The sequence below is a fragment of the Tetrao urogallus genome (genome assembly GCF_951394365.1).
Source record: "Tetrao urogallus genome assembly, chromosome: 1".
Classification (NCBI taxonomy): domain Eukaryota; kingdom Metazoa; phylum Chordata; class Aves; order Galliformes; family Phasianidae; genus Tetrao; species Tetrao urogallus.
Genome location: NC_136813.1, coordinates 143,447,094 through 143,465,579, shown reverse-complemented (window position 1 = coordinate 143,465,579; position 18,486 = coordinate 143,447,094). Strand labels below are relative to the sequence as shown.

Genomic DNA, 18,486 nt, shown 5'->3' with positions numbered 1-18,486 from the left:
CCTTCTCTGGGATGGAGGCCCGTTGGCCCCACCCCATTGGCCCTTCCCCGAGAGCGGCGCAGCTGATTGGCCCGCTCTGGGGCAGTGAGGGCGGCGGGGCCTGCGGGCCTTGGCTCACCTTAGGCCCCGCGGGCGCTGCGGGGAAACGGCCGTTTTTCCCGTAAAGGGGAAGGCGGTACAGGAACCGAGAGTTGCCGGCTCCGGGCTCTCAGTCCTCGGTTGTCTCTCGCAAGGTCGAGCTGGGGAGCTGCGTGCCATGCAGTTCCTCGGGCGGCTCTTCAGCCAGGCGTTCAGCAATCCGTACCGCGTGAAGGAGGTGCCCGCCGCCGACTATTCGGGGCAGAGCAGCCTGCGGGTGGACGGCCGGGTGCGGCTCTACAGCAACGGCCGCTGCTGGGACGGAGTGCTGGTCAACCCCCAGAGCCCGGGGGTGGCCTTTCGGTAGGTGCTGGGCCCTCAGGTGTCTGCTTAGAGCCTGGAGGGAGGCCTGATAGAGCACGGTGGCACAGGCTGCCCAGGGAGGTGATGCGGTCACCGTCCCTGAAGGTGTTCCAGAGCCGTGTGGATGTGGCACTGAGGGATGTGGTCAGTGGGCACAGTGGGGATGGGCTGGAGGTTGGGCTGGATCATCTTAGAGGTCTTTGTACCCTTAATGATTCTATGCTTACTTCTCCCTTTCGCCTCTCCTCCAGGCTCTTCCACCTCGATGATGAAGCAGAAGCCCTGGTGTGCTTTGAGCGCTATGCTGGCCACCTGCGGCCATTCTATGAGAGCTCAGCCCAGCCCCTGTCGCTGGAGGTTCTGCAGCAGCTCAGTGACTGCATCCGCAACCACCCCAGCTGGTCCTCTGCACACGTAGCAGTGGAGGTTGGCATGCATGAGAGCTTCCGACACAACCGTGTACTCAGGTGAGAATGCGGAGCAGTCTCCTGTGGGCCTTGTGTTGTTTGGGCTGTGCTGAGGTGTCTTTGATCCTGTTGCTCTGGATCATAGGCTCACAGAATGGCCTGGGTTGAAAATGACCTTAAAGATCATCTAGTTTCAACTCCCCTACCTTGGGCAGGGCTGCTGCCCACCAGCTCAGGCTGCCCAGAGTTTCACCTGACCTGGCCTTGAGTACCACCAGGATGGAGCACCCATAACTTCTCTGGGCAGCCTGTGCCAGTGCCTCACCATTCTCTGAGTAAAGAATTTCTTCCTATCATCCAATCTAGATTTCCTCTCTTTTAGTTTAAAGTCATTCCCCTTTGTCCTATTGCTATCAGACCATGTAAAATGTCAGTTCTCCTCCTGTTTATAAACACCCTTAAAGTTCTGGAAGGCAGTAATGAGGTCTCCCCAGTGCCATCTATTCTCCAGTCTAAACAAGCCTGAGAAAGACTGAACTATTTTGCTGAAGACTGGCAACCCTTGTGGACCTGTTTTTCAGAGAGAGGCTGTTGCTCACTGTAAACTGCAAGAGAGGAAAAGGGTTTTGATCACAAACTCTCATTCTCTTTCTGTAGGAACATTCCCATAGGGTAGAGGAAACCAGCAAGGAGCTAGCGCATCAAGAGGTCGATCACAACATCTCTGCCTGGTTGCTGACTGCTGTCTGTGTTCTCTCTTCTTGTGGGCAGGCAGAGCTGCCTTTGGGCATGCACAGAGGAAGGGGCTGTGTGTCAGGAGGAGGGTCCATGGTAGGGCTGGGTCTTTGCAGAGGTAGGTCCTTGTCTTTGCAGCCTCTCTATGCTGTAACATTTCTTCTTCTCTTACAGCTGTGTGAATAGCACAGACAGTGAGGATGGCTGCACTCCTCTGCACCTGGCATGCCGCAAGGGAGACATGGCCTGCCTGCAGGAGCTGCTGGACTGCCGTGCACGAGTGGATATTACAGACAGGAAAGGAGAGACAGTTTTCCACTATGCTGTGCGAGGAAGCAACCCCTATATTATTGAGGTGGGAGCTGTCTCAAAGCTGGGAGAAGGGGGATTGGAACTTTTTCTTTCTATGCTGTGAGAGAAAGAGAGGATGATAGACAGGGGCCGCAGTCTGGGGTAGTGAATGGCAGCTAGCTGTGCTGCAGCATCCATGGGAATGCCTGAACCTGGTTTCAGCCCCTTTCTTCCTCCCTGCATACTGGTGCAGTTTCCATAAGCAGGTTCCATGTTCCACCCTGCAGTGGAACAGGGTTGTAAAGCAGTGGTTTCCTCAGAAAGTATCCTTTGGCATTTGCTTCAGGCCTTAATCCTAACTTTCCTCAGACCTTTGGCTGTCCCTTCAACATCTCCTCCCAACAGCGCTTTTAGATCTGGGTAGAGCACTCCAAAAAGGGCCTTCAGGCTACCAAGGGTGTGTGTGTTGCCTGCAAACTCAGGCTCTGGTTTGGAGCTGCCCTGGGCTTTCCTGAGCCTGCAGAACCTGTTGGAACTGAGCAGTTCTGGTGACACAATCAGAGCCTCGAGGCAGAGTGACTGGGTTTGCAAGGCTGTGGGTTCCTTTCCGCTTTGCTCCTCAGGTCTGGACCGGGTGCCAGACAGGCCCTTGCCTGCAGCTGCACCAGCTGTGTTTGCCCAATGCCTCTTGTGACAGCTCTCCTGTTGCCTGCCAGACAATGGAGAGATTTCCTAATGTGTGGTGGCAGAGGGATGATGAACAATCAGGGTTTGCCACACTGTGGGGCAGGACAGTTAGGACCTTTGTATTATAAAGATGTTTTCCTCCTGTATGTCTCTAATGGTGGCAGCTCAGCTTGTTAAAGATATACTTTCAGTTTTGAACTATCTTGAGCTTGTTTCTCTTTCAATTCCCGGCTAAACCAAGGAAAATAAATTCCTGCTTTCCTTGTGTACACTGGGGCTTTCAGTGTTCCCACTGTATGGCAGTGGGTTAGTTTCTTGTAACAAACTGGTGTTGTGGCCTAACCTGTATAAGCAGCAAAGCATCACATAGCCACTCACTCACACCCCACTCCTCCCCCAACTGGATGGATGGGGAGAGAGTCAGAAGGGTGAACGTTAGAAAACTTGTGGGCTGAGAAAAAAGGCAGTTTAATGAGAAAGAACAAAAAAAATGGGGGAGCAGGAGAGGAGACAAGCAATGCAAAACACAATTGCTTACAGCCAGCCACTCTCTGAGCAACAGAAGCTTTCCAAGCCTGCTCCCTGAGTTCCTTTGCTGGGCACAGCTTTGTATGGTATGGAATGGTTAGTTGGGGTCAGCTGTACTGACTGTGTCCCCTCCCAGTACCTTGTGCAACCCCAGCCTTGCTTACAGACAGCTTGAGAAACAGAAAAAAATCTTGTTTCTGTGTGAGCGCTGCTTGGCAACAACTAAAACATTGTTGTATTACTTTACATTACTTTATCAGCATTATTTTCATCACAAATCTGAAACATAGCACTGCATAAGCTGCTGTGGAAAAAAAATTAAGTATGAAAACCAGGGCAACCAGTTAGCATGCAGCGGATCTGAAATTTACAGGTAGAAGAGAAGAATTCCTTCGAACATCTCCCCCCATGTATTTTAAACAGTCACATTTGTAGCTGAAGCAATGGTAGAACTGCAGGGAAGGGTGAGCTCCTGCCTGCTGGCTGGGTGTGGTAGCTGATACGAAGAAGCTGCTGGTTCCAGTGAGTGCTGTCTTCTATTTATTTATTTCTTGCTCTTCTCAGCTCCTGAGCAGTGCCCCGACTGTTGGTGTGAACCACCTGAGCCACGAAGGGCTCACCCCTCTGTATCTTGCTTGTCAGCTGGGCAAAGAGGACATGGTTCGGTCTCTGCTGAAGTGCCGTGCCAGCTGCAATGTCATGGGCACAGTGGGCTACCCCATCCATGCAGCTCTGAAGTACTCCCAGAAGGGGTAAGTAAAACTGTGTGAGTCAGTGCAGGCATGTGGCAGGAGCAACCACAGGCCATTACCTCTCTGACTGTGGGATCCTTTGGGCAGCAAGCAAGCAGGCACACACAAGCACCACTACAGGCCCCGCTAGGCTTGCTCCATGCTGGAGGGTCACAGATTTGTTTATCAGGGGTTTGCACTTACATAATTTACTGCTGTACTTTGATTCTCACTGTGCCCTCATCTACTCTGCACAAGGCGGGAGCCCCAGCACTCAGTAGGGTGCTTCCAATTCCACCTAATATCCATGCTGTCTACTTACAGGTGTCAGACACTCAGAGGACAAGCAGCAGTGGGCATGCTGGGTATGCTAATGCTAGATTTCCTACGCTGCTACTCTTCATGCTTTGCATTTTTCTATCTGCAGGGTCACTTGAGCATATTTACAATCCTCCTTGGCAATCTGTCCTCATCCAGACTTCTGTTCTTAACTTATTCTTCTCCTTTCTCATAAGTGCCTGCTGCTGAGGCTAGCAGTGTGGGACAGCGTGATATACAGAGGCAGGTAACAAAACATACAGGAAAATAAACATAAAAACGTACAGTGTTCCGAGTTAGGAGTCCTGCTCCTCCTGTCGTGGAGTTAAGCCACACAGCAATCAGCCAGTAGATTGTTTCATTTGATGCATTAAGTCCTGAGGACACTGAACATGCTTCACAGTAGTTAATTCATTGGTTGTGTTGAGGCACCGTGTACTTTCAAACTCAGAACAGTGCTTCTGGTGTTGAAGGAGGTAGTTCATCACCAGTCAGGGTAAGGATCCTTAGCATACAGCAGTTACTACCAAACTGAAGGCAACAGTTACCTTTGTTCAATGTAAACCTCCTGCAAGGACAGGCGTCAAGCGCTCTGTGTTTGCTACTGAGAAAGAATAACAATGAGGAGTTGTTTCCAGTAGAGGCCAACCAAAGCCAAGTGTTTACACACTGGTCTGGCAGAGATTGTCTGTGCTTGTAGAGCAAGACTCCAAAGCAACCCGTGATAAGGAAGGAAAATATGAGTGTCATCTCCTTGCAGTAATACATAGGCCATTGCTCCAGTTCCTTCAGATAATATTACTCTGGGTTTGGTAACCTGACATGGGACAATCACTCACACAGGCTCGCACTTTTTCAATTGCACTTCAGTTTTTGTGATGCCAATAGTGTAATTCCAGTGCTGTCTTCCTTAGGTGAGGCACGGTGTCTATGGAAAATACTTGGAATACAGAGACTTTAAGAGTCAGGTGTGAACAGAGGATGTAGAATAAGGGGAGAAGTTGGAGTACAGAGCCGCACTGCATTCTCAAGTTATTATATGAATTATCACATCTAGATTGGTAGATCGTGGCCTATTATGATCTCACCACATAGTTCATCATTGTAAACAACTCTCTTTCCCTGTGGTTAATACTTGGAGAGAGATAGCATCCAGAAGAATTTCAGTCTTCATCATATTTTGTATTGGAGGCGTTGTGATCTGATCATAGGGTGTTTGATTATGAATATTGCAATTTCACCAAAAAAAAAGATCTTTAGTAAGATAGAAAATAAACTCAATGTTGTAAAGTTTAAGTACTGTTTAACATTTTAAATTATTCTTACAGCATCCCATGCATTCTTTCTGTTAAGCCTTTAGCTTGAGGATGGTGGGCGATGTGGAATATTCAATTTGTTGCTGGCTCTTTAGGCCAGTCTTGGACATTACGTCCAATGAAGTGTGTTCCTTGCTCACAGTGTATTTGGTGAGGAGGTCCATACTGATGACTGAGTTATTCTAATGCTTCAGTTGTGCTCCACTGATCAATGGATTTGTTGGGTTTAACAAGGAACTGTACTGATGTCTATCCACAGCAGTGAATATATATCAGCACCCTATCAGTGGGGACAGTGAGACAATTTAATCAACCTGCCAGGTATTCAAAGCCCACTGACCCTGTTTTCTTTTTCCTTGGGGTCTACACGTGGCCCTTAAGTGTATCTGCATACAAATAGTGCAGTTATGTACACATACATGTGGAATAACAAAGGGGTTCGATTGTGAGCAGTGTCCCATGCAAGCACAAATGAGCTCATCAACATCCACAAGCAATATGAACATTTATATTGAGCATGTACTTTAGAAGAGGTTGTATCATCTGCTTCCCTCTTATTTTGCATCTTTTGATTGAATGAGATGTGCCTTATTTTTTAGATATATTCTTGTATGTGTTTCCAATCTTGTTGCCCTGTGCTTTCCCCCCATGCCAGGTAATGAATATGCCAACTTCTTGGGCCCAGCTCAGTAGCTGCATTGTGAGGCTTCTGTATGCAACCCAGCTGTCGTCGTAGAAGCAGTGTGCCTTGCCTCCTGGGGTGGCCAGGGATTAGCTGCCTGTACACCTGTTTGCCCCAGTAGAATTTCTGGAATTGAGCATATGCAACTGCTTTCCATTGACTTTAGCCAGTAGCCATTCGTTGGTAAAACCAGGCATCGTTTTATGCTCTTCTGTTAACTGGTCGTAAGGGGGAGCTTCCTCCACAGGAGATACAGGGTGTCTCCTTGTTGACTTTTTGTCCCAGGCATTTGCCACAGTTCCCACCAGAGTGTGCCATCTAGAGCAGTTCTAGTTCAAATGTATATCCTTGTCTATGGGTGTCTAGTGGTGCATGCTCGATTTTTGCAGGCATCAAAGGCTTCTTGTTCCTCGGTTTGCTGCCAAACAACTTTCTTCCTAGTCAATACCAGAGTTGTGAATTTCGTGCTGTTGCTTTTGGTTGGTTGGTTGGTTGTTTTCTGTGAGTGTAGCCATGTCTGCATGACTACTCGCAGTCCTGTAACTGTGAGTTGGGGGTGACTATTCAGTTCTTTCTGATCTACAGTCATTCACCAAGCGTCCTCTAATATTCAGTGGGAGACCTGCCAAGCCTTCCTTCCTGCTGTGCTGACATTTGCCAGTGCTTTGCCTTCAGGTGGCAGGTGTGGTGGAGGGGGATGACTTGCCATTGGCACAGCATTTCAGGTGTTGTGATCCTGTCTGTTTCTTGTGGGGCACCAGCTTGCACAAGATCATTTCACCTTTGTTTCCTCATCACCCGTGAGGAAACTCCTTTTGGTTTTGCTGGTTTTCATTTATTCACCACCCATAAGGATGGCCCTGAAATTACGACCTCAGCTCCCTTCAAGGTTTTGGTAAGGTGCCTCTGTTACCAGTAGCTCTTGTGACTGCCCTGTCCACATTGGCTCCTGTAATTAGTGCATAAGCCATCCCCATCTGCTGCGCTAGACTAATGCCTTCTAGTATACACCAATTTCTGAGGGATGACAATGATTTGGCAAGATTTGCAAATGCTTTTAGAACTGCTGCACACAACTTGTGATATAGCAGAGATGTTGTAATACGGCTGCCTGTCGGAATCCTTGATCTCTTGGAGTTGAGCGTGTTCTCGGATCCGATCGTTGTGGGCTGTGGGTCTTTTTCACCCATTAATAAGTAGATAGATGCAGTGCCGCTACACTGAGTCACCAAACTCCATGCCTTCCCCTCTCTGCTGCCAATCTCTGTAATTCCTGTAACTCTTTCAGGATGTAAGTACGTGTGATCTGTACCCCTCTGTCCATTCATTTCTACTGCCTCTTCAGGGTTGTGCTGCCACCACCTCCCTGCCCTTCCAGCTTAAACTCAATCTTGGAGTCCAAGTCCCTCCAGATATTGCCATCCCATTCCTTGGCATCCCACAGAAGTTTCAGAGTAAGAGTAGTAACTTCTGAAGCTGAAACCTCAGTTTTCCCATATCTGTGCCTTCATTTTTTTTCCTGCACTTTTCCATTCTCTGGACTATGCGTTCCCATCTGCAGGTTCACTTGAGCATATTTACAGTCATTCTCCTACATGTATCAGATATCAAGAGAAAGACACGTACACACAAAAAAGAAGAGTTTATGAACTAGTTTTTCTCACAGTAAACTGTGAGAAGATGACTTACCAGTGCTTAAAAATCATTAATTTGCTGTAACCCTGCCTTTGAGTGCTTTGATCCTAATAAGCTTTCATTCCAAAGCCTATTTCTTCCTGTCTCCTGTGGGCCAATGGTACTCTTGGCCCTTAATTAATACACTTTGAACCTGAATCAAAAGACATGATACTTATTTCCTGTTTTCTTTTTCACGGACAAATTTAATTCTCTTTGTATGTGCTTTGTAATGCTTATTTTCATGGTGTCCCAGTCCTACAAGAAGGACTCATAGTAGTAACTGCTGCCAACTGATTTTTTTTCAGCATTTTCAAAACTACTTTCCATGTTAGAGAGACCTTCACGAGCCAAAAACATGCTTGGGTTCCTTATTTTGCAATTGGGCTTCATCACTTTTACAACTTGGCATTGTTTTGGAGTGGACATTTGCAGGCACTGGACACTAATCACAATAGATGTGATTTTTTTTTTTTTTTTTTTTTTTTTTTTTTTTTCTCTCCTAGGCAAGTAGACAGATTGGTGATCTCAGCAAGTATTGAACTATCCCCAAGTTTCCATGGGGAGAAGGATGAGAGAGGGCATGTTTCCCTCCAGCTTTTCAGATTTTCCAGAAATATCATATTCCTGTATTTGGGGAAGCACCCAGGTGTTGCTCCCAACTTGGAATTGGGAAGGGATTATGCAGTCTCTGAACACTGTGCTGCTTGTATGCTTCCTGCTTCTCCCTTCCTTTCTGCAAACAGCAAAAATAAAACTGCTTTGCAGCTGAGGAACTTGCAGGTGCTGCAGCCAGCCAGCTGCTGCTGAAGGCCTTCCTGAAGGGCTCTGTGCAGAAGGCAGGTACTGACAGGAGTCAGGTCTTGAACTAAGACAGCAGACACCCATCCCTTCATCTTATGTTTTCTAGGTGTGCCCAGGCTATCCTCGAGGTGGATGCCAGCCAGGTCCACTCCAGGGACCCACGCCATGAAGCCGTCCCGCTGCACTGGGCGAAGAAGGCAGAGGTAAATAGAGTCCATGGCGAGATCCTGTGCTGCCCCCCAGCGCCTGGTTAATTCCTTTCGCTGCTGACCTGGCCCTTCACTGAGTACTTGTGTCAGAGCCCAGCCAGCTGTCCACGAGACAGCTCTGCTGCTGAGTTGATTGAGGCTGTTTGATTCTGTTTGCCCTCTGCTGATCGGTGCTGTTTGCTGCAGGGAGCAGTGGAGCCTTGCAATACAAAAAAGACTGGTGTGTGCTTGTTCTAGTAATTCATCCTTGGCTGTCAGCTGCCAGCTTGTTCCTTTTCCCTTTGGACTGGGGAGAGATTGCACCACTGTCACTGAAGCACGGTTACCCCTGGGGGGAGCTCTTGTCTCATTCCCTGCCAATTTCAAGAAAGGAAGGAACTGGATGCTTTAAAAACTGCGAGGAGAGTGTGAGGTGGGCGCCTGGTGATGGTATATAGGTTGCAGTCATCTTCTGCCAGAGAAAACCAGATCAGTGATGTGATGTATTATGCTGGTGCAGGTTTAAGAGCTTGTTTCAAGCAGAGAGTGCTCCAATGGAAGGACTGTTTTCCCTCCTGCAGTATCACATCCCTTTCAGAAGCATCCTGCGGAGGTTTTCTGCAAAATGAGTACGTTTGGCTTGCAGAGATCAAAAAGCAAACTTCCCTTCAGTCTGCAGAGATTCTGGTTTGAGTTGTTTTTCTCCATTGATCTCAGCCAGTTGTTACACTCACAAATAAGACTCAAAACATCCAGAAGTTGTAGCAGATGGTGAACCTACCAGCTAGTTCCAAGTCCAGGTTTAAAGCTTGCTGCTCTTGCCCTGCTTGTCTGTGAGACTTGGCCTGTGTGAGTTGTCTTCATGATTGCTTTTCTTTTCTTCACCTGGCATGCACATGCTTGGGCACAGATGACACAGCTGCTGCTGAAGTATGGCTCTGAGGTGAACCTGACCAGCCGGACAGCTGACATGGCCCTGCACATCGCAGTCAAGAGAGGTCGTTTTGACTGTGCCATGGTACTGCTGACACACGGGGCCAACACCAATGCCAAAGGCCAGGATGGCAACACACCACTGCATCTGGCCATGAAGGTGAGATTTTTGCAGAGGCTGCTGGGGAGAAGAAGGCATTTCCCTGAAGGGCTGAGGCAGAGGCAGGTCCCTTTGAAATGTTGGCTGTTTGTCTTTCAGGGGGAGCTTCCTTGCGTGTGCTTTGGCTAATGAAAAGAGGAAGGAGGGAATGAGGGATGTAGCTGAGGGAATCATGGCTTTTGACTGAGCTTTTTCTTGTCTCCTAGCATGACCACCTGGATATAATCAAAGCAATTGTTGTGTTTGGAGGAGATGTTGAGATCCCTAATGATTTCGGGGAGACGCCAGGGCTGCTGGCAGCCAGGAACAGCAAAGGTGAGGGACTACCTGAGCAGCTCTACAGGATGAACCTACCATTCTGTCTCCCCTTCTTGGCTAAAAGAGTGCCTTGGAGAGGTGAAAACAGGCCAAGCATAGGCAACGCTTCTCCAAGATGCTCTCCCAGCTTCTAGTTGCTGGCAGTTGCTGAGCTAGTGCCATAGGCTTCATATTAATAGTCCTTGATTAATTTCTCCTCTGAGGCAGAGAAGCAAGAGAAAAAGCTGGCACACACACCCGCTCTTCAAGCTGTGGTGTTGGGCACTGCAGGCTCACAGCAGGATAACGGTGTGACTGAACAGCCTTGGCATAAGCAGGCATGGGCTGTTCTTCCACAGCAAGAAGTGTGCAGCATCCCCTTGAAGCTGCACAGCGTTGGGCACACCTTCTGACCACAGATCCTGCTGCCTGTGATAAGGCAGAGAGATCCAAGACATGCTGTTCCTGAGTCATCCCAGAGGTTTTACGAAGGTCAAGGCTGCTGTGAATGTGGCAGAGCCCCCGGTGTGTGCGTGCACTGATTCTCTTTCTGATCTGTGACTCCCCCACCATCACCTAAGGTGCGAACCGGAAAGTGCTCTTAGACCTGCTGCAAACTGTAGGGACCGAACGCTGCCTCCCAACCATTCCTGACTCCCAAAGTCTGGCACCATCTGCCGCCTCCTTCCTGGAAGGCCAACCTTCCCCGCGGAGCAGCTTCAACAGCTTAGGTAAAGCCTTCCCTGACCCTCCCTCACTCTCCTTTTTTTCTGGCTTCACAGCATTCTGGTTCTTTGGACAGCCTTTGCTCTGAGGACTGTCTCCTTGCTCTCACTTTCAGCTGTCTGTCCTCATCCAGCTGTTGCAGGATTCAGGTTCTTGTTTTCTCTGCTTTTCCTGTTTGCGTACTGTAAAGTCTACTACTCTAAACTTTTGTTTTATAGACCTGAAATAATGCAGCTCTACGTAGAGGAAAGGGAAGGCTGTTTCCCTCACCCCCCTGGAAGAGGCATAGGACTTGTTTGCTTGCATGCATTTTATCCCCTGGGTCATGTCAGAAGTGGAGGCACTTGCCTTGAGGACATCCCACTGTCACGTTGTGCATCAGGATATCAAAGTGTTGCTTGTTCATATTCCAGGAGCTAGTTGTTGGGAGAGGGAATGGATGAAGTCTGAGGATAAGTGACCCTAGGCACAAGGTTTATATCATCCATAGGAAGATCCAAACACAGACATATGTTAGTGCTATAGCCAGTACTCTGCACTACCCAGGCTTTGTGGGTAAGCCCGTGGATCAAACTTTCCTCTTCCAGGGAGCTACAGAACTTGGGCAGAAGCAGCAGGGGCAGGCAGTGGGTGGGATGAGTTGGCTTGGCTCGGAGGGAGGCTCTGACAACATGTCAGGGGCTTTCAGGGAGATAACAGCTGCTTATGGTCTTCTTTCCCTCCCAAGCTTGGTGGTTTCCATTGCAGAGGCCTTCCAGTGGGACAAGGGGTCAATCCCGCACAGGCTCTGGAGCATGTCACCGCTGCCTGGTGGCACCAGGACTTTCTTCTCACCACGGCCTTGTGAAAGTGACCAGAGAGTTTCAGCTCTCATAAACTGCCAGAAAAAAACCCTTTTCCAGCATGGGACTCTGGCCTACAAAGAAGCTCCTCACCGTGTTCTCTGTCATCCAGCTACCTCCCAACTTGGGCACTGGCAGCAATATTTAACCTCTTCCACATGTTCTTTCTTCTCTTGGTTTCACAGGCTGCCTTCTCACCTAGGCTGGATTGGTGCCCCGCACCCAGGGTGACCTGGGTTTACATCACCTGAGGGGTAATGACAAGCCACCCTGTCCCCAGAGCCTTCCTGCTTAGGTTACCTCAAAAGAGTAGATTTAGGTTTGATCTTATGGCTTGCAGCAAGCAGCATAGTGGGCAAGCTGCTAGGCTCTACCTTCTCTCTCACCTATTCTGCTTCTCCAAATCCTTTATCACTGCTAGCACCCCTCCAGATGCCTGCTCTGAAGCATGGGGTTTCTCCTCTTTGGTGTGGAGTTTATTTTAGGAGATACCTTCTGGTTATGGGTAAGATGGCTTGTGTTTTCTGCAGAAAGCTTTATTCAGCTGGGAAAGGTGTTGGGTGTTTTCTCTGGAAATCATTTACCTTTGGGTGGGAAGTTTTGTGTACCATGATCAGCTTTCTGGGTACGGAGAGAAAGTGGGAAGAATAATTAAAAGCTTTCTAATTCATTAAGTATGATTTAGTTGACTGATAGCCCTGAGGCACTCATCGGAGGGTTCAGGTAGCAAAGTGGTTTCTAATTTTTTTTTTGCCCTTGAATGTTCATGACTCCCTAGGGTACAAGGACCTTCTGTATGTTTCTGCGACACTTGGGCAGTTCTTGAAGGCACCGGATGTCGTGGACTCACCCAGAGAGGGTGAGAGAAAGTAAGTGAGAGAGTTTCTGTTCCAACTCCTGTGCACTTGAAAGTTAATGCTGCGTACATAAATTCCTTCCCACCCATGCTCGTCGGTGTGGCATCCCCTGTCCTTTGGTGCAGTTTATGCCAGAAGCCCCCCCTTCCACTCTGTTGCCTTGAATCTCCATTCTCATAAAGGACCATCTCCTGTTTCTTCCTGCAGCCCTGCATCTGCAGCAGAGCCTGAAGTAGCAGGTGAAGCCCCTGCACTGTCTTTCCCTTCTGCTGCTGGGCACCAAATGCTGTTCCGGCTTAGTGATGTCTTCATCTCCACGTGCTGCTGCCCTGATGCTCACCCACCTCCTTTGCTGATTAGTGCACTGCCCTGATGGTGTCTGTGTGTACCTTGCCTTGTACACAGCAGAGGGAGGGTTGGCACTGAGGTGCTGCTAGCAGGAACTTAGGACTGTCCACATTTTGTTTGAGGCAATATCCATTACTGTATACTACTACTAAAGCCATTCTATGATTGTCCAGAGCAGTTTTCTTGTTACTGACCCAGTTTGCCGTGCCCAGGCCCTGTGCTGAGATCTGTGAGCCATCCCACAGCTCCCATCAGCTGTGTCTGTCTCTCCAGCTGCGACCGCCTCCTGAGTCTGGATGGAGGGGGCATCCGGGGCCTGGTGCTCATCCAGCTTCTACTGGCCATCGAAAAAGCTGCGGGCCGTCCCATCCGTGAGATTTTTGACTGGATCGCGGGGACCAGCACTGGGGGCATCTTGGCCTTGGCTATTGTACATGGTGAGGACAGTGCAAATAATGGGCCCTTTCTCACTCCTTTAGCACTCTTCTGGGTGGGATTGGGTGTGGGGTGGGAACTGCCTCTCTAAGAGCCCTAACGGGGATTCGTTATCCCTACCTAAAAGAGGGATGTTCGCCAGTGAAAGAAAACCTAGACCTGGGTTTGCAGTTGCTTCTCGTGTCAGTTGGTATCGAGCAGCTTTCTGGATTTTGGGGAGGGGATGGAACACAATGTTCTGTTCTTCCTGCTCTCTCCAGCCTGATTTTATGACTAGGTGATTGGCACTTACCGCTAGGAAACTAAGCTCTAACTTCACCTTTCCTCTTTCGCCCTTCCCAGTCGTGCTGCTGATGGCCAAGCATGTGGCAGAAGGCCTGGGAAAGGGATGGGGTTGGGAGTGTTACTTCCCTTCACCTTCTGGTCCTGGGAAGTCCAAGCTCTGATGTGCTGTTTGTTTGCCTGCCCTTCCTCCCTCCCCATACTCCTGCTGATGCTGTTGCCTGCCTCAGGGAAGTCCATGGACTACATGCGCTGCCTGTACTTCCGCATGAAGGACATGGTGTTCCGGGGGTCTCGGCCCTACGAGTCAGAGCCCCTGGATGAGTTCTTGAAGAAGGAATTTGGGGAAAACACCAAAATGACAGATGTCCAAAAACCCAAGTAAGTCCTGCTTGGGGCTGTGCTGGTTGCTCTTCTGGGAGACTCTTAGCAGAGATGCTTAGCATCTCCATTGAGCAAATCTGCAGGACTCGTGATGTGCAGACTATTGAAGCCATAAGCATGGGGTTTTTTTACATTTTATCTTTGGTGTGTTGTTTCCTCTCCCCCAGAGTTATTGTGACAGGGACTCTCTGTGACCGACAGCCAGCTGAGCTCCACCTCTTCCGGAATTACCCCGTACCTGAGACAAAAATCTCCACCGAATACAAGACAGCTGCTACTTTCAAACCACTCACTCAGCCCAAAGGTAAATACTGGCGTGCAGCAGTCTAGATGGTTGGTAGTCAAGGGGGAATCCTTCAGACACGGGAGATTAATTAGTGGTTGTCAACCCTGCCCACGGCAATGGGATTGGAACTAGATGGTCTTTGAATTGTCCCTTCCAACACAAGGCGTTCTATGATTCCTGTTGCTTTGAAAATTGAGGTCTCTCAGCAATGGCTCATCCCTGTTCCTGAGTTGGTGGTTTGGTCCTAGTGATAGTGCCCTTTTCTACTCACCCCTCTTCCATTGGCTTCTCTTGTACCATGAACACAGACTGGCTAGTGAGGATTTTGAAGAAAGGGTCTGTTAGAGGACCCCTGCATGCAATCAGTGTACCTTCCCTTGGGCTCTCAGGAACAAAGTAACATGGAGGAGCCTTGTAACTGAGCCATGAAACCCGCTCCAGCTTGCTGCTTTCGTTGTTTAGCAAATGGGACAGGTTCACAATTGGGGTAGTGGTGAGTGGGAAGTGAATTTTTCCTATCTCAAAATGTAAGGAAAGTGATGAGGACATCTTGGTACCCAAGTCTTACGAGGAAAAACTGAGAGAACTGGGGTTGTTCTGTCTGAAGAGGAGGAGGCTTAGGGGAGACTTCGTCCCTCTTTACAAGGATCTGAAAGGAGGTTGCAGTGAGCTGGGGATTGGCCTCTTGTCCCATTCGTAAGAACAGGACAAAAGCAAGTTGCCTCAAGTTGTGGCAGGGGAGTTTCAAAGGAATGTTTGGGGGAGAAGCACACTCAAAACAATTTTGTCTCAGAGCGGTGCTGCAGTGGCACAGGCTGCCCAGGGAGGTGGTGCAGTCACCATCCCTGCAGGTGTTCCAGAGCCGTGTGGATGTGACACTGAGGACATGGCCAGTGGGCATGGTGGGGATGGGCTGGCGGTTGGACCAGGTGATCTTAGAGATCTTTTCCAACCTTCATGGTTCTATGTTTTTCTATGTACAATCTTTTTAAGTTAAAAACAACAACAACACTAAAACAACAAACCCAATAAATAACAAACCCAACCCTGCTGTTGGGACAAAGACACAACAATCTCTATACTCTGGGCTTACTGATTTGCCTTGTGCAGGTGAAGGGGGGGGTGCTCGTTTCACACAGAAGAGCTGCTGAAAGAGGCCTGTGTGCTCCTCCTTCTCCTTTCAGACCAGTTGGTATGGCGTGCTGCTCGTTGCAGTGGTGCAGCTCCCACTTATTTCCGGCCAATAGGGCGCTTTTTGGATGGCGGGCTGCTAGCAAACAACCCAACCCTTGATGCCATGGCGGAGATTCATGAGTACAACAAGACTCTGATCAACAAGGTGAGAGAAATCCTGGCACTGAAAGGTAGCTGGGGCTTCGTTGACTACACTGGGCCGCCTCAAAGGGGAAGACGGATTGGGAATGAACTCCTCTCCAGTGGAAAAGCAAATTAGTATTGCAGCATCCTGGAAAATACTGTAATGGGAAGGGGGATGTGTGTAGAGAATGCTGGCTGATAGGTGAAATGCCTTTTCTGACAAAGGTTTGAGGTGGGGAGGCAGGAATCATAGGGGCAGACTTTGCATATACTTGCTGCTTTTTGCACAGACGATTCAGATGGTGGTAGTGTGGCCCATGACACAGCTCTGCAAGGCCTTTTCCTACCCTTTCAAAATGGAGAAGACAATGGTAGGGCACCCTGCTCAGTGAATTTTGTGGTGTGCCCAGTTGCTCAGGAAGATCAGTCAGTAGTGGCAGCCACCACTCCCTGTAACAGAGAGGAGAGGTTTATTCCCAGAATGACTGAATTAGTTGGACTGTTTCACAGCCATCTGGTCGTCTCTGTGGGAATCCCATGGGCTTGAATACATCTAGACCTGTAAGGCACAAAAGGATGTAACTATTACCTTTGAAGGCGTGTAGATTAAAGCTGTCTCATCAGCCATTAATAAAGTGGGAGAACAGAGGTGAGAAAAGGCTACTGAGCCTTTTGCCTTGGTTTTCAGATCATCCACTAGACTTCTGTGAAATGCATGTTCTGCCATAATTGTCTGTTCTTGGAAGTATATATGTGGTTTTTTTGTCCACAGGGTCAGAGGCAGAAAGTAAGAAGATTGGGGTTGGTGGTCTCCCTGGGGACAGGGAAGCCTCCCCAGGTCCCGGTGTCCTCTGTGGATGTCTTCCGTCCTACCAACCCCTGGGAACTGGCAAAGACAGTCTTTGGGGCTAGGGAGCTCGGCAAGATGGTGGTGGACTGTGTGAGTACTGGGAGGAGGGAAAGAGGGAGAGCCCTGGGATTGCTCTCAGCGAGGGAGCAAAGGTTTCAAGTCTTCGGTTTCTTCCGTTTGAAAGAAAACTGTATTTCCTTGGAATAGCTCCAGAGTTCAAGAATTGCTTAAAAACTGTGGGAGCACAGCAGGTCTGAATTCCTCTCTGCCTGTTTGGGCAGGTAAAGGCAGGATGGTGGTCAGTGAGCCATAGGAACACTTGCAGGTGTCAGTTCATGAGATCTGGAGTCTTTCCAGGGAGCGTGAATTATTGTCTGAGCAATGTGGACTAAAAAAAAAGAAAAGAAAAAAGAAAAAAAAGTCATGCTTCAGCATGAAAACAAGTAATTTTTCTTAAGAACAGCTTTGTGATTCCCACTGGGACAATTAGCAAGTGCTAGAGGAGTGGGAGTGTTGCTAATAAGAAGTAGCAGCTCATAGCTGTGGTTAGGAGTGCGTAATAGGCATATAATTTTGCATACTTCAGGAGGAAGCTCATTAGGTATTGTGCACGAATGAAAGTCAGAAGGAGCAGAATTGAGGTTCTGACTGTAATCTTCACTCTGTTGCTTCATCTCTTTTTAACTTTCTAAAGCCTGAAAATAGCTGGGGGGGGATCCCTGTGTCTCCTCCAATCGTTCTTTGTGCCACGATAGCACAGAGGGCCTGCAATATCACGGGCTGGTTCTGGGTTGTGGAAAAGAAATGAGTAAAGCTGAAGTCCCAAGGAGGCGCACCCTGGGGATTTCTTTTGTGAATTTGTGCTGTGATGGAAGAAGGATCTGTACGGTAAAATTCCTCGTGTCCTAAGGATCAGGAATGCTGTAACAAAGCCACTTCATTAATCTTCACCATCCAGGATGCGCTTGTTCCTGCTTTTCCCTTTCCCTCTGGCTCATGTAGTTCGGCCTGGTGCCAGCGAGCCTCTTGGAGGCAGGGAGAGGGCAGCACTGCCATCAGGCTCTAACTATGGGCCTGCTTCTCCCACAGTGCACTGACGCAGATGGCCCAGCTGTGAGTCGTGCCAGGGCCTGGTGTGAGATGACGGACATCCCATATTTCCGGTAAGAGCTTCCTTTCTGCTCTCTGCACAAACCTATTTTTATTCTCCAGAACCGGGCTGTGGCATGTGTCATCCCAAATCCCATCCCTTCCAAAGGTGTGCCAGCCCAGACCTGGCCTCCTGCCCCCAATCCTACTGCTCCTGTGATACAATGGAGGATGCTGTAATACAGTGTAAGAGCTGACACACTGAGCATGCCTTACGTGGGATCCATTACTGGGATTTGGAGCATGCTAAGAGGATCCTTAGTGGATGTGCATGCTGCCCTGTTCTACTCAGAGTGATATTGTCTTGGTGTGCACAGGCTCAGCCCTCAGCTACACACAGATGTGATGCTGGACGAGGTGAATGACAGCGTGTTGGTGAATGCCCTCTGGGACACCCAGCTCTACATCTACCAGCAGCGGGAGCAGTTGGAGCGGCTGGTGCAGTATCTCTGCCGATGACTGACCTGGAAGTGTGCCTTCTGCATCCCAGAGGCAAGGAGCAGCAGATGCTGCAGCTTGGATTTGCCTTGAATCAGGATGTTGAGGTGGGGGAAGGGACTGCCACTGCTAATAATAACTAGAAATTACTGATATTTAATAGACAACAGTGCACGTACACGTGTATTCCAGGACAGCTGTAAAAAGCTGACAGTTACTGTCCCACTATAGGCTAATCTCCACTCCACTGTGCTTTGTTTTGCTGCCCTGCTATCTGAGCGTACAGCCCTTCCCAGAAGCCAGATCCCCAGCTATCATGAGCCAGCTGCAGTCTGTGCAGTACTGACAAAGCACCTTACTCCTTCCCACCTCACACAATA

General features: G+C 49.0%; 1 protein-coding gene across 1 annotated transcript; it reads left to right on the top strand.

Annotated features, from left to right (window-relative positions):
* Nucleotides 1-256: 256 nt before the first annotated feature.
* On the top strand, nucleotides 257-18,127 carry PLA2G6 (phospholipase A2 group VI; the record flags this gene model as incomplete). The annotated part of the gene is made up of 16 exons (XM_079549789.1): nucleotides 257-441; nucleotides 693-908; nucleotides 1,758-1,938; nucleotides 3,654-3,841; nucleotides 8,721-8,817; nucleotides 9,713-9,895; nucleotides 10,102-10,210; nucleotides 10,774-10,923; nucleotides 12,539-12,629; nucleotides 13,239-13,402; nucleotides 13,913-14,063; nucleotides 14,234-14,370; nucleotides 15,537-15,691; nucleotides 16,442-16,609; nucleotides 17,609-17,682; nucleotides 17,986-18,127. 16 exons carry the CDS (start codon nucleotides 257-259, stop codon nucleotides 18,125-18,127), a joined length of 2,391 nt encoding a protein of 796 aa, XP_079405915.1.
* Between the last annotated feature and the right edge of the window lie 359 nt (nucleotides 18,128-18,486).